The sequence below is a fragment of the Oncorhynchus clarkii genome, chromosome 23 (assembly GCF_045791955.1).
Source record: "Oncorhynchus clarkii lewisi isolate Uvic-CL-2024 chromosome 23, UVic_Ocla_1.0, whole genome shotgun sequence".
Lineage (NCBI taxonomy): Eukaryota > Metazoa > Chordata > Actinopteri > Salmoniformes > Salmonidae > Oncorhynchus > Oncorhynchus clarkii.
The window spans coordinates 9650332-9677538 of NC_092169.1; the positions used below are offsets into that span (position 1 = coordinate 9650332).

Sequence of the window (27207 nt, forward strand, 5' to 3'; positions counted from 1 at the left end):
GCACACAGCCTAGAGGTGTGTTGGGTCATTGTCCTGTTGAAAAACAAATGATATCCCATCTGGTTTGCGCTTAGTGGGACTGGCGTATCGCTGCAGAATGCTGTGGTAGCCATGCTGGTTAAGTGTGCTTTGAATTCTAAATAAATCACCAACAGTGTCACCAGCAAAGCACCCCCACACCATCTCCTCCATACTTCACGGTGGGAACCACATATGCGGAGATCATCCGTTCACCTACTCTGCATCTCACAAAGACACGGCGGTTGGAACCAAAAATAAAACATTTGGACTCATCAGATCAAAGGACCAGTTTAATGTTTAATGTCCATTGCTCGTGTTTCTTGGCCCAAGCAAGTTTCCTTATTATTGATGTCCTTTAGTAGTGGTTTGTTTGCAGCAATTTGACCATGAAGACCTGATTCACACAGTCTCCTCTAAACAGTTGATGTTGAAATGTGTCTGTTACTTGAACTCTGTGAAGCATTTATTTGGGCTGCAATTTCTGAGGCTGGTAACTCTAATGAACTTATCCTCTGCAGCAGAGGTAACTCTGGGTCTTCCTTTCCTGTGACAGTCCTCATGAGAGCCAGTTTCATCATAGTGCTTGATGGTTTTTGTGACTGCCCTTGAAGAAACTTTCAAAGGTCTTGAAATGTTCCAGATTGACGGACCTTCATGTCTTAAAGTAATGACGGACTGAAGTTTCTCTTTGCTTATTTGAGCTGTTCTTGCCATAATATGGACTTAGCCCTATTTGGTAAAATTATATCTTCTGTATACCACCCCTACCTTGTCACAACACAACTGATTGGCTCAAACGAATTAGAAGGAAAGAAATTCCTCAAATGAACTTTTAACAAGGCATACCTGTTAACTGAAATACATTCCAAGATGACTTCCTCATGAAGCTGGTTGAGAGAATGCCAAGAGTTTGTAACGCTGTCATCAAGAAAAAGGGTGGCTACTTTGAAGAAACTCAAATATAAAATATATGTAGATTTGTTTAACACTTTTTTGGTTACTACATGATTCCATATGTGTAAATTTGTCATTTTCATGTCTTCACTATTATTCTTCAATGTAGACAATTGTAAACATAAAGCAAAATCCTGGAATGAGTAGGTGTGTTCAATCTTTTGACTGGCACTGTACATAGAATAAAACAGAGATCCATGTGCTCCTGTAACAACATTCATACTGAGATGAACAATATAAATAAAAACTTTCTGCCACGACTACATAAATACTTTGCATTTATCAAGAATAATTTCAAAAGCAAACATTCCGTCTGAAGTAACATGATTGGATAAAACCACCACCACCATAGTTATGTTTTACTTCAGGGATATTATATCCATACAAAAAAAAAAAAAAAAAAAAAACGATTTGGAAGGGGGGCAAGAACACAAAAGCAGGTGCTTAATCAAATAACTTACAACATTTTAAAATGATACATTTGAGAAAAATATTATATAACTATCCCTCCACCCAAAAAGCTAAGAAAACATTGTAACAGAGAGAGAACTAACATGTACAGTTAATATGCTGGTTAAACAAAATGGGTCATACATGTTTGGCCTATAAATAAATTGAACCAAGGATGACAGGGGAGAGACCATCTTCCCCCACAACATTATTGCCCATTTCATTCAATCATCACGAGCTTGTAGTTTGCAAAAAATCAAAAAAAGTCCAAAAGAAGAGGAAAGTCATAGGTGATTTCTAAAAATAGATTATGCATTCAAATCAAAAGCTCACACACAAAGTGAAGATATGAAAAGTACATCATCTGAAACATCCATTTCCATATGGTGGAGGATTTCATTTTTGTTCTGCATTTCCACACTGTTGTCTTCCTGTAGACGCACAACACGGTGTCCAGTCTAACAAAATATGCTTGTGTTACTCACAGTAAAACAAATCAAACTAATATTTATTCGCGAAATACAATTTGGATAAAACAGAGCCATTTGCTATTTGCATAGCTCCTGCAATGGCAACCACATTTTGATTGCAATCTTCTGCAAAACGGAAAAGCGGTTGCTGTAACTTTCAGTGATAATACTGATGTGATAGATAGTGATGATACTGAACTGTGACAAACATTTAAACTTACATTTTCAAGTGATAGAAAAAAAGTTACAGGGCACCTTAATGTCAACAAAAGCTAAATTATAGAAGGCAATTTTATATATGTATGTTTTAAAATGTTTGTGATCCCAAGCACTTACAGATTGCCATGAAACACTGATCCTCAATGCAAATTTCACCATCTAGCTTTCCAGCTACCCTTTAAAAGTATAATTTTAGGAAAACTAGACTGCTGTTCTTTGGGACAATAAGAGTGGTCTCCCCAAACCAAGTATGAATTGCGTGACCAATTGTTTTACAAATCAACAATTTCACCCTCACCAGACCGCCTCAGCTGATCTTCAGAAGGTAACCTTCACCCCACCATCCCCACAGAAAAATGTTCTGAAGCCCATCCCTCGTCCTTGTCCTCTCTAGTGGAGCGCCTCCACACAGATCTGCTCCTCTGTGATGTCATCCAGCAGCTGGGCCTCCACTGGGCTGCATATATCACTGTCATAAACCTCTGTCCCCAGTAAGGCCTCCTCCAATGCCACCCCCTTATCCTTGAAACCATGTGGCTCCGAGGGGGAGGTGCCGGTGCTATCCACAGACTCCAGGTCCTCGATGCCTGCCCGGTAGTGAATCACGAGCAGGGTGAGAGCCTGGAGCCTCTCCCCAGACTTGGCCAGGGCGGACGTGATCAGGGCCTTCCTCCGGGCGTCCCCCGTCTCCCTCTCCTCCAGCATCAGGGCATTGTTGTTCTCCAGTTCCTGGTCGATCTCTTGCTGCAGCTTGTCTAGCATCAGCTCCAGCTTCTGAGAGCGCTCGTCAGTGGGCAGGCCCCGGTAAAGGTCGCGGCCGATCTCCTTCACTGCGATAAATACACTGTCGTCAAGTCCTCCCTCCCGCCGTACAAGCTTGGTGCTGCCGCCGGCTGCATGCTTGGAGGGGCTGGCCCCAGCGTAGGTTTCTGTATCGCTGCTCTCGTTGTCAGAGATGTCGGGGATGTGCACCACATCTGGCACATCAGCCGCTTGCTCTGCCAGCCGGCTCTTTGGCACCTGGCGCAGATTGAGCAGACGGGAGCCGGTGTTGATGATGTGGCGGCTGAGGCCCGCAGTGGCGCGGTTGATGGTGGATTTGGCCTCCGGGTCGGCACTGCGTCGGTCGGTGGCGGCCACGCAGAAAGGGTGCTCGGCCAGGCACTTCTCTTGGCACTTCTTGTGGCAGACATAGGAACAGATCATACACTGGGAGGCGGCCTTGGTCCACACCTTCTTCTTGCAGTACTCGCACCAGGTGGGGTTCTGGAACTGGGTGTCCTGAAAGTTGTGGCGCACCTCCACCAGCTGTATGGCACTGTAGGCCAGGTCGTCACGGGGAACAAAGGAAAGCTGTTCCCTCTCCCTTAGCTCCTCATCCGGCATGCTGGCCTTCTTTTCACCCTCCATCAGCCCAGCACACGTCTCTAACTCTCCATCAGCCAGGTAGCTGAAGTTGAGTGTGACGTCTCCGTAGCAGAGCTTCTCGTTGAAGCCCTTGTGGGTGCTAAGGCTGCGCAGGGCGGTTCGGCTGACACTGGCCCTGGGCTCTGGGGCTTCCAGTCTGAAAGTGCTCTGGTACTCAGACGAGGACAGACACTCCAGGGCCACATGCTCCAGTGTCAAGCTGACGTGGCCCAGACACAGCAGGCTGCCCAGCTTGAAGGGGTCTTTGCACCACAGGGCCGTGTTAAGGTACTTATGGTTGCTCTCCACCGCTAACACCACAGAACCATTGCCCCAATGGGCCGTCCGGTTGCGGAACATGATCTCTGAGGACTCCCACATTGAGTGGTCCTCCATGATGTCTCGGGTGATGATGGAGCTCTCAGACACCTTGTCTTTGGCCAGTTCCTGCTTGCTGGGAGCGGAGGGGGCCCCTGGTGGCTCTTCGCAGGGCTCGGGTGGTTTGACTGCCGGCTTTGGTTCGGGCTGTTTCACAGGTGTCGTCACAGCACTGCCTTTGTCACCATTGCTTCCAGTGGAGTGTGTAGGAGTCTTTTCTGGAGTTTTCTCAGCTGCGGTGGAAGCTTCGCTCCCCTCCAACAGACTTTGTGTTTCAGAAGAGGCTGACGTTAATTTAATGTGGGGTCTAGGGGGAACCAGCGGGCGAGTGGGTGGGGGTGGAGGGGGGACAGTGGGGCGCTGTGGCCCCTCTCCTGGCTCGCCACTCTTGTGTGTTGAGTGCTTTGGTGTGGGTGGAGGTCTGACCGGTGACTGAAGCCCTGCCAAGTTCAGTTTGCGGTTGAGGATGGGCGATATGCTGCCAAGGGGTTTGGAGGCCAGATTGGCCACAGTCCTTTTAGAGCTTTGGTTTACTGACAGGAAATCCTCCTTGGCCTCGGCGCTGCTACTAAGCAGGCTAGACTTGGGGTCTGCAATCGACTCTTCAAACTCAGAGTCCATGTCTCTGCTGTCAGATATGTCGGCGAGGGCGGTGATGGGTGCCGGGTCCTCCTCATAGCCCCCCGGCGGGAGGATGAACCCGGGCTCCTCCAGCTGGCCCAGCCCCTCCTGGAGGGCTCCCAGGCCAATGGTGGTGCTCTGGTGACGCACAGGCCTCTCATACAGGACCAGCACCCTGTCCCCTGCCTGCTTCAGCAGTTTGGGCACTTGGACAGAGGATGTCACTTTGACACCTGCCCAGAGATAGAGAACATGTTAGACTCATAGAGATAAACAGTACAACTGAACAACATACATCCAGTATTACTGTATGCTGCTGTTCTTAAGTCACTTCGAACATCCTCAGGGTTGCCAGATCATGCCACAGTCAGTTTACTTATGCTGCATGGCCTTACTGTCTTACCGCCGATGGCGATGAGTCGATCGCCCCTCTGTAGGTCTGCCAGGGCAGCAGGAGAGTTGGGAGTGACTGTCTCGATGCTGACATGGACCGCATCACCCTCACAGTCGGAGATGTGCCTGAATGTCATACCCACACTCCCAAAGGGCCCTTTGATCACCTCTGCCTGAAACACACAGAGAGAAACAAACACACTTAGCACTTTCAACTTAGGATCACTTTAAAACTAGAATCCTGAAGAAAAAACAAAGTGTTTTGCTAAAAAGCTAAGAAATGTAACCACTCTCAAATGTATAGATAGAGCTATGGATGCATGGACTGACCATCCATGATATAAAAAAATATACTTTTAACCATGTTTTGAGGCTATACAGTGTTTGTAAGTAAGCTCATAAGGCATTTATAAGTTATATTCTACAAGAATGAATGGGTATATAGAATAATGTGTAAGTCCAAAAATGGATGTAGCAACTAAGGATTCTAACTTTAAGCTTGCTATGGATATCAGAACATTGAACAAAATACAGTAAGCCAAAGTATCACAGAACAGTTAACACCCTTACAGCATACAAATATTAAACAATATTAGTATTCAACAAATGAAGTTCATTTCTAGACAGTAAGTAAACACTTGACTTCTTGTGAAGTCCTCTATTTATAGCAGTCGACTATAAAACATCTCATATGTTGCCTGACTACAATATTTTATTTTGAAACGTTAATAAATACATGCTGTGTTAATTTTGGCAGGGTTACCTGCCTACAATACCCACTGTAATGTGCGTAGGTCTCAAGCCCATAGTAAGTCAATAGCGCTAACTGGCTAGCTACTAATGTTAGCTAGCCAGATATAAATTCTCCATGGCTATCTACCTTGGATAACATTGGTTTTAGGTCATTTTTACTATGTTCTGTTCTAGGCCTGTTCTACTATCTGGTTAGCTACATTCCTAGGACGTCATTGAAAATAAGAATGGTCTTCTTAACTGACTTGCTTAGTTAAATAAAGGTAAAAATGTAAAAAATCATTTTAGGTCATTTTTGCCTGTTTAACTAGCTTAAACGATTCATATACAGTGCATTCAAAAAGTATTCAGACCACTTGATTTTTTCCACAATTATTCTAAAGTGAAATAAAAAAATTAAAAAATCCCAACAATCTACAGTACACACAATAATGACATAGCAAAAACAGGTTTAAACATTTTTGCAAATGTATTCAAAATAAACTTAAATATCACATTTACACAAGTATTCAGAACCATTAAATCAATACTTTGTTGAAGCACCTTTGGCAGCGATTACAGCCTCGAGTCTTCTTGGGTATGACGCTACAAGCTTGGCACACCTATATTTGGTGAGTTTCTCCCATTCTTCTCTGCAGATCCTCTCATGCTCTGTCAGGTTGGATGGGGAGTGTGGCTTGGGGTTGTTGTCCTGTTGGAAGGTGAATCTTTGCCCCAGTCGGAGGCCCTGAGCGCTATGGAGCAGGTTTTCATCAAGGATCTCTCTGTATTTTGCTCTGTTCATCTTTTCCTGGATCCGGTCTCCAAGTCCCTGCCGCTGAAAAACATCCCCATAGCATAATGCTGGCTCCACCATGCTTCACCGTAGTGATGGTGCCAGGTTTCCTTGGCATTCAGGCCAAAGAGTTCAATCTTGGTTTCATCAGACCAGATAATCGTGTTTCTCATGGTCAGAGTTGCTTCAATATATCCACAGAATTTTCCTTAATCATGATGCAATCTATTTTGTGAAGTGCACCAGTCCCTCCTGCAGCAAAGCACTCCCACAACATGATGCTGCCACCAACGTGCTTCGGTTGGGATGGTGTTCTTCGGCATGCAAGCCTCACCCTTTTTCCTCCAAACATAACAATGGTCATTATGGCCAAACAGTTCTATTTTTGTTTCATCAGACCAGAAGACATTTCTCCAAAAAGTACGATCTTTGTCCCCATGTGCAGTTGCAAACCGTAGTCTGGCTTTTTTATGGCGGTTTTTGGAGCAGTGGCTTCTTCCTTGCAAAAATGAGTTTCAATGACTCCAACCTAAGTGTATGTAAACTTCTGACTTCAACTGTATGTAAGCAAGGTTTGAAATGATCATGTTTTAGTCAAATATTAAAAATCGGACAATTTGCAGTCTACAAATTATTTGTAATTATGTTCCGGCCCCCTGACTATCTGCTCAAGAAAAAAAATCCCGGCTCCTGTTGAGTCATGCTGATGGCAGAGTCAGCACGCGTCCATGGGCCCATCCTGCCTGGTGTCAACGGTACAGACTGGTGGCAGTGGTGTAATGGTGTGGGGATTGAGCAATGTTTCCTTGCCTTGAAGAAAATGAAATACAGAGATAGAGGTGCTAGTGTCAGAGGTTACGTAAAACCAAACGGTTTGACGAGTAAAAATAAAAGCATAGCTACAAATAGAGGACATTAGGACAATTCAAGTTGGTTTAGCAATGGCAAATATACTTCAAATGAGTAGGCAACACTCACCAATAAGCCATCTATCCTCAACAGCTCAGGCCAACATTGCTGTTCTGCAGAATGGATGAGTTGTGTGTTCCACCTGGCCACCACATTCAGCAGCGTATTTTGCGCATCACACAATGTGCAGGTGATAGGTTGAGTGAGTGGAAGCCTTTTCTGTTCACATAGTTGAACTTGTTTAGGGAGGGTGCTTTTATGGCGATGTGGGTGCCGTCTATTGCTCCATTCGTATTTGGGAACCTATTGATGGCAAAGAAACCCCTCAACTTTAACCTGTTGTGAGATGGAGTATGGAAATTGTATGCAACTGTTCGTTTTTCTAATGATCACATCCAAAACACAGTCCGTCGAGCTGTGAGATGCCGGTAAACTCCTGCCAAAAACCCTAGGGTGGAGAGCACTTGGATGTGCACCGGAGTGGCATGTGCTTGCCTTTCTAAAGTAGGTATTAAATCCTTACAAAAATCCTATAACATTGGTTTGGGGAAACTATGTCTGATGATCCAATTTGTACTTGACGCTAAAAAGTCCCACCTGTCTCTAAAAACGTGCTCGCTGCAAAATACAATAACTGTGCCAAATCTTCCAACAGAGCAAGATCGGCCAGCTCTCATTCCATTTCCCCATTTCCTTTAATAGTATTTCAACAATGGCTTCCCTTTCACATGTACCTCTAATTTAACAAATAACTGTACTTTATAAGGATTATTATTGTAACAAATGCACTGTCAAGATATGTTGCATGACTTCACAATAAAAATGGATCACAATTTCAACATATATTTGACCCATTCACTAGGCTACGCTTGACCAGCAGTTCCCGTATTCCGACCAATCGACACTGTGCGTACGCATGGTCATGGATGTAAATTTACACACACTCTCAAGCAAACGTTCATATTGATAAATCTCACACTTTGCGCGGAAATGATACCCTGCATCGTTTACGCACAGATTTGTGCCTACAGATGATTGATAAATGAGGCTCCTGGAGTTTACCAGCTGCCTCAATCACTGTCACAGCGCACTGAGAACAAGTCACGTATCCACCATTCACCGGTTGTGACGTCGGGGCAACCTGCTTTGTGTCTCCCTGGCCCAATGCAACATGACAGCATGCGTCGCTAAAGTGCAGTCCGTCTAAAGTTGGAGTCCCCCTCTATTGTATGCAGATCCTCATAACACCATGTCATCATGGGACAATTCCAACTATCAACATCGTGCACACACCAACACAACTATGGAATTGTGGAGGAAGTTGATGAAGTCGGTCAGATCTTGAATGAGAGTTCAAATGTGATGAGAGATTGATGGTTGAGGGAGAAGGGGAGACAGAGAGGACTCAGAGAAGCCAGAGAGACTGAGACGAACAACTGTAATTTCCCAGCTGTCATTTGGCATAATTCTCAAGGAGGGAACTGATCGAGTTAGGGGCGGGGATGAAAAAGCAAATGATCTATATGAGCTGGCAAGCCGAGGGGGGTTGATTCACTTGAAGCTGACGGATGATTTCAAACCTGGGATGGGAACCTTTTGGAGATAAAGAGATGTGGCTACATCACAATGTAACACTGTAGGCAAGAACAGATCATAATGGTTTATATTTCTAATAAAAGTTTCAGGTATCATCAGAAAAAGTAAAATGGTAACTTGTGCTTTTGACGTACATTGATTTAACTATTTTATTGTTGGAAATCAAATGATTGTGCAATCATAAAGAACTGCAGATTATCTTGACTATGTTCACACATGTTGCAGATTGTTTAAAAATACTTACAATACACCAGAAAAATAAAAACACAGTTGAGGTGTGAACCATGAAAATAGACTGTAGGCAACTGACAGAATGTTTTTTTTAAATAAAAATAACAAAAAACAATCTATTTTATTGTCACATACACCATATAGGTGCATATAGGTTCCTGTTCCCAAGAAAGCTAAGGTAACTGAGCTAAACGACTACCGCCCCGTAGCACTCACTTCCGTCATCATGAAGTGCTTTGAGAGACTAGTCAAGGACCATATCACCTCCACCCTACCTGACACCCTAGACCCACTCCAATTTGCTTACCGCCCAAATAGGTCCACAGACGATGCAATCTCAACCACACTGCACACTGCCCTAACCCATCTGGACAAGAGGAATACCTATGTGAGAATGCTGTTCATTGACTACAGCTCGGCATTCAACACCATAGTACCCTCCAAGCTCGTCATCAAGCTCGAGACCCTGGGTCTCGACCCCGCCCTGTGCAACTGGGTACTGGACTTCCTGACGGGCCGCCCCCAGGTGGTGAGGGTAGGCAACAACATCTCCTCCCCGCTGATCCTCAACACTGGGGCCCCACAAGGGTGCGTTCTGAGCCCTCTCCTGTACTCCCTGTTCACCCACGACTGCGTGGCCACGCACGCCTCCAACTCAATCATCAAGTTTGCGGACGACACAACAGTGGTAGGCTTGATTACCAACAACGACGAGACGGCCTACAGGGAGGAGGTGAGGGCCCTCGGAGTGTGGTGTCAGGAAAATAACCTCACACTCAACGTCAACAAAACTAAGGAGATGATTGTGGACTTCAGGAAACAGCAGAGGGAACACCCCCCTATCCACATCGATGGAACAGTAGTGGAGAGGGTAGCAAGTTTTAAGTTCCTCGGCGTACACATCACAGACAAACTGAATTGGTCCACTCACACAGACAGCATCGTGAAGAAGGCGCAGCAGCGCCTCTTCAACCTCAGGAGGCTGAAGAAATTCGGCTTGTCACCAAAAGCACTTACAAACTTCTACAGATGCACAATCGAGAGCATCCTGGCGGGCTGTATCACCGCCTGGTACGGCAACTGCTCCGCCCTCAACCGTAAGGCTCTCCAGAGGGTAGTGAGGTCTGCACAACGCATCACCGGGGGCAAACTACCTGCCCTCCAGGACACCTACACCACCCGATGTCACAGGAAGGCCATAAAGATCATCAAGGACATCAACCACCCGAGCCACTGCCTGTTCACCCCGCTATCATCCAGAAGGCGAGGTCAGTACAGGTGCATCAAAGCTGGGACCGAGAGACTGAAAAACAGCTTCTATCTCAAGGCCATCAGACTGTTAAACAGCCACCACTAACATTGAGTGGCTGCTGCCAACACACTGACACGGACTCAACTCCAGCCACTTTAATAATGGGAATTGATGGGAAATTATGTAAATATATCACTAGCCACTTTAAACAATGCTACCTTATATAATGTTACTTACCCTACATTATTCATCTCATATGCATACGTATATACTGTACTCTATATCATCGACTGCATCCTTATGTAATACATGTACCACTAGCCACTTTAAACTATGCCACTTTGTTTACATACTCATCTCATATGTATATACTGTACTCGATACCATCTACTGTATCTTGCCTATGCTGCTCTGTACCATCACTCATTCATATATCTTTATGTACATATTCTTTATCCCCTTACACTGTGTACAAGACTAGTTTTGGAATTGTTAGTTAGATTACTTGTTGGTTATTACTGCATTGTCGGAACTAGAAGCACAAGCATTTCGCTACACTCGCATTAACATCTGCTAACCATGTGTATGTGACAAATAAAATTTGATTTGATTTGAAATGTGTTGTTTTACAGGGTCAGCCAAATTAGGGTTAAGTGCCTTGCTCAAGAGCACAGACAAAATAAAATATTGTCAGCTCAGGATTTCAAACCAGTGACCTTTCGGTTACTGGCCCAACAATCTAACCACTAGGCTACCTGCCGCCATTATATAGTGTGGACAGCAGTTTTTTAAGTTAGTCCTATAACCTGTTTATAAATCCCATGGACCCAGGAACCTGCCTTTTCATTTGAGACATTCCAAATTCATTTAATGCAGGTTTCTGCCTCACGGCTTAACCTGATCTGGCCACGTTGCTCCCCTTTCCTAGAATACCCTAACGACATTTAAAAGGCAACAGGTGTTTGTGGGGAAACTAGGAGAACAGCAAAGCTAACAGTAGCTGTAAAGACAAACTGTGCACAAGAGCCTTTAAAGTCATCAAAATTGTGCACAAGTCAATGATGAAGACCACTGTGTATCTAAGGATTAAATGTCAGGAATTGTGAAAAACTGAGTTTAAATGTATTTGGCTAAGGTGCATGTAAACTTCCGACTTCAACTGTGTAAATACACACACACACACACTTACACAAATATATATATTTTTACAAGTGTCAAACAGAGTTGACAGCATGCTCTTGTAATATTAGAGGAGGAAACTACACATTTTGTAGGTAAGTCAAACTATGGGGGCCAATCTTGCCAAAGAAAACATGTTTTCCCCCTTTTCTAAAATAAGAGGCCAGTGAGATTCAGAAGAGGGTCTGAAACCACACATACCGTCAGCTCCAAAATGATTGGAACCCTTGATAAAATAAGAGGCCAGTGAGATTCAGAAGAGGGTCTGAAACCACACATACCGTCAGCTCCAAAATGATTGGAACCCTTTTCTAAAATAAGAGGCCAGTGAGATTCAGAAGAGGGTCTGAAACCACACATACCGTCAGCTCCAAAATGATTGGAACCCTTGATAAAATAAGAGGCCAGTGAGATTCAGAAGAGGGTCTGAAACCACACATACCGTCAGCTCCAAAATGATTGGAACCCTTGATAAAATAAGAGGCCAGTGAGATTCAGAAGAGGGTCTGAAACCACACATACCGTCAGCTCCAAAATGATTGGAACCCTTTTCTAAAATAAGAGGCCAGTGAGATTCAGAAGAGGGTCTGAAACCACACATACCGTCAGCTCCAAAATGATTGGAACCCTTGATAAAATAAGAGGCCAGTGAGATTCAGAAGAGGGTCTGAAACCACACATACCGTCAGCTCCAAAATGATTGGAACCCTTGATAAAATAAGAGGCCAGTGAGATTCAGAAGAGGGTCTGAAACCACACATACCATCAGCTCCAAAATGATTGGAACCCTTGATAAAATAAGAGGCCAGTGAGATTCAGAAGAGGGTCTGAAACCACACATACCGTCAGCTCCAAAATGATTGGAACCCTTGATAAAATAAGAGGCCAGTGAGATTCAGAAGAGGGTCTGAAACCACACATACCGTCAGCTCCAAAATGATTGGAACCCTTGATAAAATAAGAGGCCAGTGAGATTCAGAAGAGGGTCTGAAACCACACATACCGTCAGCTCCAAAATGATTGGAACCCTTGATAAAATAAGAGGCCAGTGAGATTCAGAAGAGGGTCTGAAACCACACATACCGTCAGCTCCAAAATGATTGGAACCCTTGATAAAAGACGAGCAAACTCGACTTCAGAAAATAAATATACAAAATAATCTATATTTTATGCCAAAAGAATTACACTAATACAATTGCTCAGAGAAAGAGATATTGTTTAACAAGTCATATTTACTTTTCTCAAAAAGATAGGGGTCAAAATGATTGGCACCCTTGTTTTAAATACCTTTACCTTTAAATACCCTTACCTTGCAAACATAATGGCACTGGGCCTTTTAATAAAATGTTTTAGGAGATTGGAGAACACATTGGGAGGGATTTAGACAATTCCTCCATAAGTAATCTTTCCAGATTCTTGATATCCTTCGTCTGTGCTTATGGACTGCCCACTTCAATTCAAACCACAGGTTTTCAATGGGGTTCAAGTCTGGAGACTCAGATGGCCATTGCAAAATGTTGATTTAGTGGTCAAGTAACCATTTCTTAATGGATTTTGATGTGTGCTTGGGGTTACTGGCTTGCTAGAAGATTCACCTGCGTCCAAGTTTCAGCCTCCTGGCAGCGGTAACCAGGTTTTTGGCTAAAATGTCCTAGTACTGTGTAAAGTTCATGATGACGTAGACCTTAACAAGGGCCCCAGGAGCAGTGGAAGCAAAATAGCCCCATAACGTCAAAGATCCACCACCATATTTTACAGTAGGTATGGGTTAATCTTTCTTTCGAAGCCAAACCCACCACTAGCCCAAGAGCTATATTTTCATGTCATCCAACACATGTAAACGCCTGGAGTATGCTAAACGGTAATGGCACTTGGATCGGAACCTGTGCTGGGGTCAGATTATATGAAAATAGAGTTCTTACACCAGTGGTGGAAAGATGCATAAAAAGAAAAGACCATACCTACTGTAAAATATGTGGACTTGTTCATCAAAATCTCTTTCTCTGAGTAATTGTATTAGTATAAAATATAATTTAAAAAATGTAGCATGCAATATAGCTCAGAAATGTTAATTGTATTATTTATTTTTCATTCAGTCTTTTTCGTTTATCTATCAAGGGTGCCAATCATTTTGGACCCGAGTGTACATAAAGCAATTCAAGCTCAACATTTAGCTGGGCAGAGTGAATATCAAGGGTGCCGCCGCTATTACTGAGGCTAATATCTTCTTTGTGCCAGGAGCGGAAACGCTGTGTGATCTAAACCGGAGGCTTTCATCTGAGAATGTCTGCCTCTGAAAGCATTGCAATCCACTTCAGTCGCTGGTTATGATGCAAATCACACACAAGGCTGCGACTGACAAAAGACAATTTAACATCAGATCGAATGGTCTGCTATACACTGCTATAGTCACGAAGCAAATTCAATTGACTGCAAACCATCAGCTGGATCCTCATGAGTTTCAGCATCCAACCTGAAGAAACACTGATCTCTGAACTAGACATTCAGTCTAAAACCTCACAATTCTAAAAAGCATTAAACAAAACTGTTTTCATGGTATTGCAGCTTATCAATATTTTGTGATGATAATGCTCACCGGGGGCCTCCCGGGTGGCGCAGTGGTTAAGGGAGCTGTACTGCAGCTTATCAATATTTTGTGATGATAATGCTCGCCGGGGGCCTCCCGGGTGGCACAGTGGTTAAGGGCGCTGTAATGCAGCTTATCAATATTTTGTGATGATAATGCTCGCCGGGGGCCTCCCGGGTGGCGCAGTGGTTAAGGCCGCTGTACTGCAGCTTATCAATATTTTGTGATGATAATGCTCGCCGGGGGCCTCCCGGGTGGCGCAGTGGTTAAGGGCGCTGTACTGCAGCTTATCAATATTTTGTGATGATAATGCTCGCCGGGGGCCTCCCGGGTGGCGCAGTGGTTAAGGGCGCTGTACTGCGGCTTATCAATATTTTGTGATGATAATGCTCGCCGGGGGCCTCCCGGGTGGCGCAGTGGTTAAGGGCGCTGTACTGCGGCTTATCAATATTTTGTGATGATAATGCTCGCCGGGGGCCTCCCGGGTGGCGCAGTGGTTAAGGGCGCTGTACTGCAGCTTATCAATATTTTGTGATGATAATGCTCGCCGGGGGCCTCCCGGGTGGCACAGTGGTTAAGGGCGCTGTACTGCAGCTTATCAATATTTTGTGATGATAATGCTCGCCGGGGGCCTCCCGGGTGGCACAGTGGTTAAGGGCGCTGTACTGCAGCTTATCAATATTTTGTGATGATAATGCTCGCCGGGGGCCTCCCGGGTGGCACAGTGGTTAAGGGAGCTGTACTGCAGCGCCAGCTGTGCCATCAGAGACTCTGGGTAAGCGCCCAGGCTCTGTCGTAACCGGCCACGACCGGGAGGTCCATGGGGCGACGCACAATTGGCCTAGCGTCGTCCGGGTTAGGGAGGGCTTGGTCGGTAGGGATGTCCTCGTCTCATCGCGCACCAGCGACTCCTGTGGCGGGCCGGGCGCAGTGCGCGCTAACCAAGGTTGCCAGGTGCACGGTGTTTCCTCCGACACATTGGTGCGGCTGGCTTCCGGGTTGGATGCGCGCTGTGTTAAGAAGCAGTGCGGCTAGGTTGGGTTGTGTATCGGAGGACGCATGACTTTCAACCTTCGTCTCTCCCGAGCCCGTACGGGAGTTGTAGCGATGAGACAAGATAGTAGCTACTACAACAATTGGACACCACGAAATTGGGGAGAAAATGGGGTAAAAATCCCCCCCCCCCCCCCAAAAAAAAAAAAAGATAATGCTCGCCGGGTCAAGGAGGGTTAGGCTTGAAGCTCATCAGTTTGCCTTGAATAGGATTTATAGGAAATAGGCATGTCACCTCTTGAAGGCTCTCAAAAATGAGACACTATACAAAAGAAGAAAGCAGAGATAATACCCTCTGCTATGACTGTTCTACATGCCCTGGCAGCAAGACCCTGAGATAGACATCCTGTGTGTGTCCATGTCACTGTTTTCCCCCAAAAATCCTAACCCACTCAGAGGAGTCATTGAGTGGCAATTATGGGTAATTTGCAAGGATGAACGCCGACTAAAGGGCAATTACGGAGGAGACGGTAGGAGCAGTGGGGAGCGGCGTAGGATTCAGCCAGGCCAATAATTTCAGGGAGCAGGTAAACAGATGCTGCCGCTCACCAGGGCTGTGGCGTGCAGCGCTCCGCACCACATCAATTTAAACTGATGCTGTACACGGTCCCTATAGATCAGCACGCCTGGCCCACAGATGGCCTACCTGCCATGAACTAAAAAGAGGCACACCAAACACACACCTCCCTGAGGAGGAATATTCATTGACCAGCATTAATGTCCCCTCGAGCTGTGTGTACAACATGGTACCATTGTCTTGAGTGACATGTGATTACATTCATAGGGGTGACGTAACACTAAAAAGCTTTACAGTTAGATGACCAAGTCGTAGGCTGCAGCAAAATCATACAGGGTTGAATACATCTATGCTTGCTGTTACAGCACTTCAAGTATTTATACTGAAAAAAATGATCGACTTGCACTGAGCGGAAATCATATGTTTTTCAGTACAGGAAGTGAGGTGAGTCAACACCATTGATGACTAAATACAACTCCACTACGTGCTTTATTCAGTTACTGTTCACAGGGAAACAAGTAGTGAAATCGTAAACATAAAACTGCAGGATGATTCACACAACAAAAAAAAACAGTGTCCCCACAAATACAATTGTATGCTCTGCTAAGCAACATTGCCTCTGAACAGAATGCACAGACATCAAATTGTACGCTGCAATTGTAATGACAGGCCGTCTGACAGAGTAGATTGGTGAGAAACAAATTACCCATGTAGCAGATGCCAAGAGATTGAGGAGGCGGCGGGTAGCCTAGTGGTTAAGCGGTGGAAAATCTGACGATGTGCCTTTGAGCAAGGCACTTAACCCTAATCGCTTCTGTAAGTCACTCTGGATAAGAGTGTCAGCTAAATTACCAAAATGTCAAATGTAAATGAGCAAATATGCCAAGTTGAGGCACATGGATGGGTGTGTGTGTGTGCTGACGGACAGTCATTGTGCTCAAACACAGTAGCCTTGCATATATACCTGTTGCTCGAGCGACGCCACTGTTCAATCTACCTCTTCATCCACCCCCTGGGTCATTTGCATATGAGAGCAGAGTTTTTTTTTTTTTGTGTGTGAAGTGCAAATAGTGCCTTCTCCCCTCCCACATGCTGTGTGCACAACACACACACACACCGTGGACACTGACAAGAAAGAAAACCCCTAATGAATTTAGAAATAAGACCGCTGTTCTCTCCCAGGTGTTCATTAAAGAGTGTTTGTCCCGGGCTCCTTCAGAGTTATGGTCTACTGTACACCGATGATTCATTCAACTAACATAAGAGAAACCAGCACAACCTCTCATAATCCACCAGTGCTGCTGCTGACACAAAACAATTATAGTAGTATTCCTTTCAGCTTGATGTTAGTATCCAAATATGAATATAAAGTATATATATCTACAGTATGCGTCAGTAAACACCTTTTTTTATCATTTAGACATAAAAAAAAAAGACTGAATATCAACCATGGTGTTGGACAAAAACAGACCTGAAATTCAACTAATGAAAAACTGTGTGCGCCAAACAGACCTTTTCTTATGGCACTTTTCGTGCTTAAAGTTGTTTTTAAATGGTTTTTCACCCTCAAATGACATTGTTTTATTAATTTATGTGGGTGCTTAATCTCAAGCGCGAGCTGAAGTGACTGAGTAATCTAGTTAACATTGACAGAGAACAGATAGCTCTTGGTTTCTTCTCACTGAGGAGAAAAACAAACAGGAAGCGTAGCAACAGTGAATGGCCTCGATGTAAATAGAAAAATGTTATGCCTATTTCAGCAAACCTATCTTTTATCTGTGCTGCCATGAAGAACAAATGAAAGGTTAATATGACTTATTTAGCAGGTATTCCTGATTAAAATACACATTCGTCTGTAGCCTCGTCCTCCGCTTGAGTAAGAATATAGTTGGCCATTATCTTCTTTGATTCATCACAGTATCTATTTAAATCGCACGTTAGATTTTTACTTAAATTGGCCTGTACTGTGAAATCTATTCAATAGTTTGTTGATAATGTGTGTGTGTCTTTGTTATTATGTAGCCTATTTAAATTATGTGAAATTCTATGACAGAGAAATTTTAGATAAATGTTAAACTTCAGCACTCCCTACATCAACGTCCATGTGTAGACACCATGCTAGATGCCAAAATATAAGCAGCAATATCATGACGTTAGGCAGCAAGAGGTAAAAAAAACTAGAAAGGTTAGCCAAAACAAACATGGTTTCAGTGGTTTTGCACTATTCAGAAAAAAGATAAAACATGTCAACGATACTAGCCCCTTACTTTCATTCTGCCTCAAAAAACATTATATAATACCCTGTATAGGCCAGGTAGTCTCTAGTGTAACATGTGCTTTTAGAGGTACAAACTGAAATATAGATGACCTGAGAGGGCTGGGGCTTCTGCAGAATGGCTGAACTTGAAGCTCCTCTCGGGCTGGTCCAGGGGGTTGCACGTGAGCAGAGTGTCTGCCCGGATGCTGGTCAGGGCGAACAAATCCTTTTCCCTGTCACTGGGCTGCCCAGTAATCTAATCTAATGCCACATGTCAGATCGATTTGTGTATGCTTATAGGGTACAAGTCCCTGCAAGGCATGCAGACAGCTACTGCAGGGGGTCCGCGGCCAGATCTCAAAATATATTTAAAAATACATGTTTATGAATATTATTAAAAACAACGGGAATAAATTGAGGGTGTAATACAGTATTATGGATCTAGAATTTCTGTTCTTTCCACAGTATTCCACCAATTATCAATGTTTTCAACTCAATACTTATTGTTTTCCCCAAAAATACATTTAAAAAAAATTATATATATATATATATATATATACACATCTTCACATGCTTTAAAATGGCAAAGTTCTCCTTCTGCCTCATGGAAAAATGTGTTGAATTTCAGGATATTAGCTTTAAAACTGCATTAAAAAAACACATCTCTGCCACATGACAAGATGTGTAGAATTGCAGGAAATTTGCTTGAAAACTGCAAAATTCTCTCTGATACCAAGAGGAGGGCCTCTAAAATGTTCCTTCCCAGGGCCAGAGACTTGGTTTGTCTGGCCATGCACTGTCAAAAAGTCATAGTAAAACTCTAAGTATGCTATTTTTACCTCACTCGAGTTGTGTTCTGATTATGAGGGGATCCCCAATGAATTAGGCATCACAAAAAGCATCCCCAGCCCCCAAAAAGTTTGGCAACCCCTGCAATATGGAATAGAATGTGTAAGAGCGAATGTGACTGTGATTACTTTTATATGGCTGGTTACGGCTGCCTGGTTTAACAGATTTAATAAAAGGTCTCATAATGGATGTTTCCTCAATAATCTCTGTTTTGGATGTGAAGCATTGCAATCTGTTTAACTCAAAAACTTTTAATTGAAGGAGAAAGCCAATTACATTACTCGTTGGGCATGTTGCAGATGTACCTGCTAAATCAGGCCTCACACGTAACTGACATAATTATCGTTGCCTGTCATGGTTGCCCTTTCCTCTTTCGTGAAAAGTAAATAACGCTCTAAATCAACTATTCAAATACCTATTTATTTTACTGAAATGTATGTCCCTCAGTTTTATGCCATTGGTGTTACCGCCTTGAAAATCACAGATTACACTACAAAGATATACAAGGACATTGAGCATTCTCTCCATTGGCGAACTGCTACTGGGGAAGAGGTCTGTCTATATTAAATACAATTATTAGCTAATCACACCCATTTAGTATGTCATACATTTGAGGATTCCATTGATCATTTGGAGTGTGTAAATTCAAAAGTGTCAATTGGTGGTAGTCAATTTAAATGAAGCATTAGTGGCTTCCACTAATGATGAAGTAATTAAGCTACTATATTAGTTATTTTAGGATGGGAAGATGTACCCAAATACATTTAAATAATACAAATCTAGAAAAATTGAGTTGACAAAGCTTGCGGTCTAATTTATGATTGTGTTTGTCATCAAAAGATATTTGAATTTTAATGTTGCCACTGTGGCTTATGATAGGAGGCCGGGTTCAAAAGCAAGGGGACAAAAGAGTTGTTATGGAGACTGAGGCAAACACAAAAAAGGTACTCATGTCCGCCCCCCCCCCCCCCCCTCCCTAATTTGCACTTGCACATACAGCCTCCCCTGTAGGTTCTTCACCCACACGTAGTCCACAGGTCTGTTTATAGCAGGCCCATTGTCCTTCGCACCCAGATAATAATCTCTCATCAGCAGCAGTTTTCCCAAATGGAAATAAAACCACCACAAAGACACAAAATGTCCTTCCTCTCATATCAGCAATTTCCTTTCAAACAGCAATGACACACTTTTATTTTCCTTATCACGTTGGCATTTAATTATTTATTCTTGGTCCTTTGAGCTCCAACGTGCAGCTTGTCAATCAGGCAAATGCAGAGTTAGCCTGGTCATATCCTTGTCTGAACTTCTCAAGTGGAGGCTCTCTGTGGGATCGCAGGTGCTACTCAGCTCTCTGGGACTTCTCAATCCTGACTTGCCTGATTAACCCCTGGCATTTACTTAGCTTACCTTACCTTACCTTAGGAGCTGATTGGAGCCCATAGGTAAACAGCAACACAGTGTATTAGTCTGCTCCAACCACAGTGTATTAGTCTGGTCCAACCACAGTGTATTAGTCTGGTCCAACCACAGTGTATTAGAACATCCCCTGCCAACCAACCCTTTGAACCCTACCAGAGCAGACGTGGAGCCAGTCCCATAGCAACCCCCTCCAGCACCAGTCTCTTCATTTGTCTCTTAGCCTTCCTGTGTACTATCAGAGTTTTGGATCAGAGGAAATTCAAACTGCAGCAGAAAAAAATTCTAAGAAAAATGACCATCAATTTATTTCATACTGAATGAAGTTAAACTGAGGAGAAAAAACATGGCCCTTGTCAGAGGAATATAAGCTGATCATAAAACTAAACAGTTCTCCTTCAGCTCATCTGAGCAGTTTGCCAACTAGTGTGATCTACTGTAGGCTATAGCCTAAGATCCATCTGCTGTGAGTTTATACCGGTACTAATAAAACAAACATTGATTTGCTGTGCCACAACATCATAGTATTTCTACCAAACTTAGTTTTAATAAACTTGTGTTATGCTTTTCTTCAGTAAATGGATCTGTTTTGGTACAACAACAGCTTTCTAAAGGTTATGTAGTTCTTTGTGGCACTGTGGCAGCCAAACCTGCCTGCGCATGAAACACAGAGCATCGCATTTGGTTCATTTCCTCACAGTATTGATGTTTCTTTCAGAACCTGGGACAATTCTGACATACAGCAGCAAATAACGTGAGGTCATTCACGCTCGAATGAGTGATGCTGTCCAAGGCATCAGATGAAGGCATTCCGAGCCCAAATGACAGGAAGTCAGTAATGTGGTTGTGGCGAGGTCTGTCATGCTCACCCTCCGAGGTGAATCGATTGTAAATTCAATGATGATAACAAACAGCCTACGAGACCTGGTGTCTGTGTCTTTAATCTGTTCCCACCTTGCAGACACACAGCTGTAAACAGAATTATAGTGGGCCATTTATTGGCCACACCTAGGAGGAAGGCGCTGATAAGTGTCACACAATCCGGCAGTCAATTTGTTTGCCATGTAACAGATATTGAGGTGACAGCAGTTCTCCAATGGCTTGATGATCAACTATCCCCACTGGGTTAAGAAATAAAATTATTTTACTGGCTTTTGAGAGAGTTGATGCATGTCAATACATTTTCCACATACATTTTCGATCCATTAATATGTGTCAAAGGCATTTTTGTTACCTACAGTGGTTCATCCTTTAAAAGTTGCAGCGTACTGCGGTGCAGCTTGCATGGTGCCGCAGAATTTTATGGCACGTTATTTACGTGTGAATCACTGGTAGAATTAATGCTAGTTAGTGTTAGTTTGCCCACCAGAGGGCATCTTTGAGAAGCATTTGATAGCCTTTTTGTAAGAACATAGTATACGGGACATATTTTAAGAAAAGTTGCTTGTTTAATTTGATTCATATTATGATGTTTCTATTCCAAGAAAAAAAAAAAAACTTGGGGTTTCCGTTAGGATGGAACGGAAAATATGGCACTGTACAACATGACGGTCGGGAGTACAGTACTGGACTACTTCGCTAAAGAATCCCCATGTCATGCGGGCACGTGGGAGACCGGGGTTCAATTCCCCGACAGGGAGGAAGGAGTAGGCTGTCCTTGTAAATAAGAATTTGTTCTTACTGACTTGTCTAGTTATAAAGGTTTCACTACGAGCATAACATTTTCATTCCCTAATTTTCTAATTGTAGTCTAACCAATACCCAAATGGAAATTCAGTGAAAATAAAAATCTCATTGATTTATCAAGACCAGTCCCCATGCTTGTTTCAGAGCAGTGCGATACTGTGCTAAAATAGTTGTAGGCTATTGCTTCAAATTCTATTGCTTCTAACTTCAATATGCTCTTTAAATAAATAAGACCTACACCACTTTTAACAGCACATTACTCAACACTAGTGAGACTCATGTCGCCTACGGTTGGCCTTCAGTATATCGAAAAATATGACTTCTCTCCGCTAATAATTACATATAGAGGATTGGAGGATATTTATGTAATTCAGTGATATTTATTCCCATAGTAATTCGTTATGGAGCCATAACTAAATAAACATCTGCATTTTGAAAGAGTATTTTTATAATTATTTTATTAACGAAAGCATAAAGATGCCAGTATTAGTTACACTGTTTTAGGTTGAACGTTCAGACTGGCACTAAGAACAAACAGCTAGAACGTTTCCCTAGTCAGCGACATTATTAGTGCAATGCCTCAAAGTGTTGCCAGTGTGGCGAGGTGGGGGTCCTTCCTTCCTTCCTTCCCTCCCTCCCTCCCTCCCTGCGGGCTAGGTCGGTCTTCTGTGCGCGGCTCTGCGGCCCATCCCGTGGCCCCTGCCCCCGTGCCTTGAACCTCGCACGCTTTCAGTGGATACAGCAGGAGAACTGCAAGGCAGTCCCATTGTGGGTCACTCGGGAGCCATGACCAATATATATTGTCCTGCTAATAACAGGGTTAATAATATATCTGTGAGAATATCCAACAGGCTTTTATATAACTCTAAACTAATAAATAATAGCTTTGTTAAAAAATATATATATTTTGGAGATGATTTTGTATTCAAATAACATAAAATGAGCAAGAAAAAGGCCATCCTTGAACATGGCGTGAGACATCATTACTAATTTGTAAATAAAGCCAGTTTGTTATTTATAATTATTTATTTATGTTTTTAGAGGGAGAGAAACCAAAAACCTAGTCATCTCATGCGACTCCCAGTCGAGGCCGGCACGGGTATTGAACCAGCATCTGTAGCAACACAGCATGCCACTACATGCAGTGTCTTAGACAGTTGTGCCACTCAGGCGCTGTATAATGTGACCGATCGGGAGTGGCCTACAGTAAGAACAAAATCATCTTAACAAAATAAAATAATAAAAACCTTAGTGTAACAACAGTTTTAGTAAGTAATACTGAAATCATGCACCATTATCAGTTTATATTTAGGTTTATGTCACCCATTCATTGTCAGAGACACAGTAGGACACAAAAGCTTAATCGGTGCTCCAACTCCCCTGTGCGCTGGTCTGGAGCAATGAAGTGGTGACGCAGGGTACCGTACTAAACCACACATTACCTAAGTCCCGCAGCATAATCACAAAACTTTTAGTGGCGCAACCACTGTATATTATCACTGTCCCTCAGGGAATTGAATAGCCACACCAACACGATGAAAGCAACTAAAAAAATACCTGATAAACCATCTACTTTTTCACATCCTCTCCATGTAAATCAAACATTTGCCTCAAGAGAAGAGCTTGATAGCTCTGCCACACAACAAAGGAGCCAGTAAGTGCACTGTGTATACCTGACCTGTATGGTGGAGTTTGGGGTTGTGTGCAGCCCATCGCCTGAATGAACCTCATCTTTGCAGGGCAGAATGAGCAGGGGCAGGCGAGGTCAAAGGGAGGGGGAGAGAGAGAGGGAGACAGACCTGTCAATTGACTGCCTTTCATCAGCTGTCAGTGCGAGCCATGCACAAGGTGGATTAAAAGAGACAGGAACGCACACACGCCGGAGTGGAACATCAAACAGTGGGGAGTGAAGAGGTGCGTCAGAGTATCTCTGATGACACCAATGGACACAGGAAGTGCTCCCTTTCGATCGCTCCAAACCAGCACTGGTGAGATGCTGAAGGCCAGACTGCAGAGATGGACACATGGAGTTGTTCCAGGTGAACTGGAAAAATGAGAGAGGATCCTTTGTGAAAAAAGGATGCAGAAAAATGACAGTTCTTAAGGCGTCCACATGCTTCCCATGCGAAACAGTTTGTGCATCTATTATGATGGCATTTTGTGATGTTATTTGTTCGTTTTGGTCTTTGGCAAGGTACCTACCCCTAAAAAACAACAAAATGACAGATTTCTTGAGATATCTTAGATCATTAGTGTCCAGGACGTTGATCGCGGTTGACCCTTTCAGAGAGGCCTTTTTAGAGGCAGCAGAAAAGTAAAAAAAAGTCTGGGCACCCCTGTCTTAGATGAATTCAGACTATTTTGAGGAAGTGTATACTGGCTACGGCATCTCAAGGAGGACAAACAGTACTAGTGCCTATTTTTTCTCATTTCTCAAGCGAAGGTCTTTTAAGGGAGTACAGACATTCACTTCAGCCCAGTTCTGCTTGGAGCAAACCAAACCTAGTGTGCAGACAGATGCCTTTACAGTGAAAAGTGAGGAAATGTCTTATTGATTATTCATGAAAGACGGGGAGGGACAGAAACACAGAAAAATGCTGAATAAAAGAAAGAAAAACACAAGGAAATAAAAGCAAACAAGCTCTCTAGGTCACAGGAATTAAGGATGCCCAGTGAGCACCTTTACGTCTTGTCTTGTTTTTGACACTCAGTCTGTGGGGAACTCCTCTGAACGAGCTGTGCGTGCACAGTACTACGTCTAACTGTGTACAGACAGACTCACTAGTCTCCAGCCAGCTGAAGAGAGTGAGCCTCAGAGAGATAGCTCCTAACTCCAGCCAGAGACATTGTCTGCCTGTGTCATTCCCATGACCAACAGCAATGATGATGGAGAGAGTGAGAGAGATGTAGAAATGGACTGCTCTGTGGTGAGAAACGCTGTGTTCTTTCGCAGTGTCATGATCTCCTAACCACTGGGCTGAGGTGATCCTATCGACAGAGCAGTGCATTTCCCTTTATGTGTAGTAAAAATAAGTGTGTGTGTGTGTGTGTGTGTGTGTGTGGGGGGGGGGGGGGGGTAGTGCAGTGCTGAACCCGGACATCCTTTGTCATTGAGGAGAACTAGACATCAGTTCTTAGATATAGCCATTCAGCCAATCACTTTCTAATCTAAGCACACACCTTCAGGCACATTTGGACAACAGTAAAAAAATAAAAAATAAAAAAAAATCTAGTTTAAATCAATTGGTTATTTACCATTAACATTTTGGTACTAAAGAGATGGACTTATAGACACACAAATATGAAAACATATGTAGAAAACAAATACAGACACACATCGTCTGGTAGGCTGTCAGAAAGCATCAGCACTCGGGGCCAGTTGATGGCTGATGATGGAATCAATGGGGCAGATGTGCAAACACGTAAGGCGGAGCAGTCTGCACCACAGGCCTCCTGTCACTAATAAACCCAGCCCAGCTTGGTCATGGAAAAAGGCTAAATTTACCCAAGCGTCCGCAACGTTTCCTCTCCCCCTACACATATTGAGACGGGTAGATGACACAAAAGGGGTATGTCTGGGTATTATGTGATGGCAGGAAGGAGTGTGAAGGGAGCGAGCCCCCCCTCTAGTCTACAATAGGAAGGGAAATGCATCTAAAAATCAATATTAGGAATGCAAACCGTGCTATAACTCGATGTAGGGGAGGGTGGTCAAGGTGAGAGTAAAACGGAAGCAGATAGCTCAAACCTTATCCTGGTTTACAATCATTTACCAGTAAAATTACACTATACTCTAAGCTACAACTGTGACCACACAACTAGTATGAATGACAACACTATTTTCTTTCTGCAAACAGGTTATTCAAGAGCAGGCTTTGCAGCACTCTGCAATGGAAACCAGTGTTGTGCATGTCTTTTGTGTGAAACAACTAAGTAAATATCTACAGACAGCTGCAAATGGCTGTGAAAAACACTGTCAATAATATAATTTAGAAGCTTGAACCAATTCTCCTGGAAAAATGCTACTCTGAGGACAGAGCTGCTCAAGGGAGGAAGGGAGGGAGAGAGAGAGAGAGAAAGTAGTTAAGTCGCATGAAAACCATGAACACAAAGAGCCCAGTTCAGAGGAAAGTTGGGCCTCATCTCAGGCGATCATTCTTGGAAAAAAATGCAAAGGAATATGCAAAGAGAGAAAGAGTGACCTTTTTTCAGATGGTATCGCCTTTAATCCTTAGCATGGAGTCCTGTTGGGACACAAGCTGGAAGAGGCTGATAAAAAAGCCTAAATGCCACTTTGCATCTGCATCTCTAGGTTGCATATTAATGGAGAGCTGGCAACAGATCTGTCTGTAGAGGAGCCATTAGAGGGACGCACCAGGCAAGTTGAACACTTTTACCTCAGCAGCTGCAGTTGAGGTTTTACATTGGAAGGAATGTTTGAGGAAAATGTGTTGTAGCACGTCTGTGATTCATAGCTTTTACAAAAATGGCTACTGCCTTCGGCTATCACTTGCACTATTACACACAGTGCATTCAGAAAGTATTCAGACCCTTAGACTTTTTCCACATTTTGTTAAAGCCTTAATCTGAAATATAATTTTTTCCTCAATGTACACACAATACCCCATAATGACAAAGCAAAAACAGGTTGACATTTTTGTAAACATATAAAAAAAATAAACACACCTTAAGTGTAAGTATTCAGACTCTTTGCTATGAGAATAGAAATTGAGCTCATCCTGTTTCCATTTATCATCCTTGAGCTGTTTCTACAACTTGGAGTCCACCTGTGGTAAATTCAATTGATTGGAAATGATTTGGAAAGGCACACACTTGTGTAAGTAAGGTCCCACAGCTGACAGTGCATGTCAGAGCAAAAACCAAGCCATGAGGTTGAAGGATATGTCCGTATAACTGGGGAAGGGTACCAAAAAATGTCTGCAGCATTGAAGGTCCCCAAGAACACAGCAGACTCCATCATTCTTAAATATAATAAGTTTAGAACCACAAGACTCTTCCTTGAGCTGGCTGCCTGGCCAAACTGAGCAATCGGGGGAGAGGGGCCTTGGTCAGGGAGGTGACCAAGAAACCAATGGTCACTCTGACAGAGCTCCAGAGTACTTCTGTGGAGTCAGGCCTTTATGGCAGAGTGGCCAGACGGACGCCACTCCTCAGTAAAAGGCACATGAGAGCCCGCTTGGACTTTGCCAAAAAGGCACCTAATGGACTCGCAG

At 43.5% G+C, this 27207-nt stretch overlaps 1 protein-coding gene across 1 annotated transcript in view; it reads right to left on the minus strand.

The window, feature by feature from the left end:
* Positions 1–2110: 2110 nt before the first annotated feature.
* LOC139381592 (PDZ domain-containing protein 8-like) overlaps positions 2111–27207 on the minus strand; it is a 61353-nt gene continuing 36256 nt past the window's right edge. The window contains exons 4-5 of the mRNA XM_071125243.1: positions 4924–5086; positions 2111–4753 (exon numbers count right to left, since the gene is read on the minus strand). Coding sequence (XP_070981344.1) covers positions 2505–4753; positions 4924–5086 — 2412 coding nt within the window. The 3' untranslated portion in view covers positions 2111–2504. The remainder of the gene's footprint in view (positions 4754–4923; positions 5087–27207) is intronic.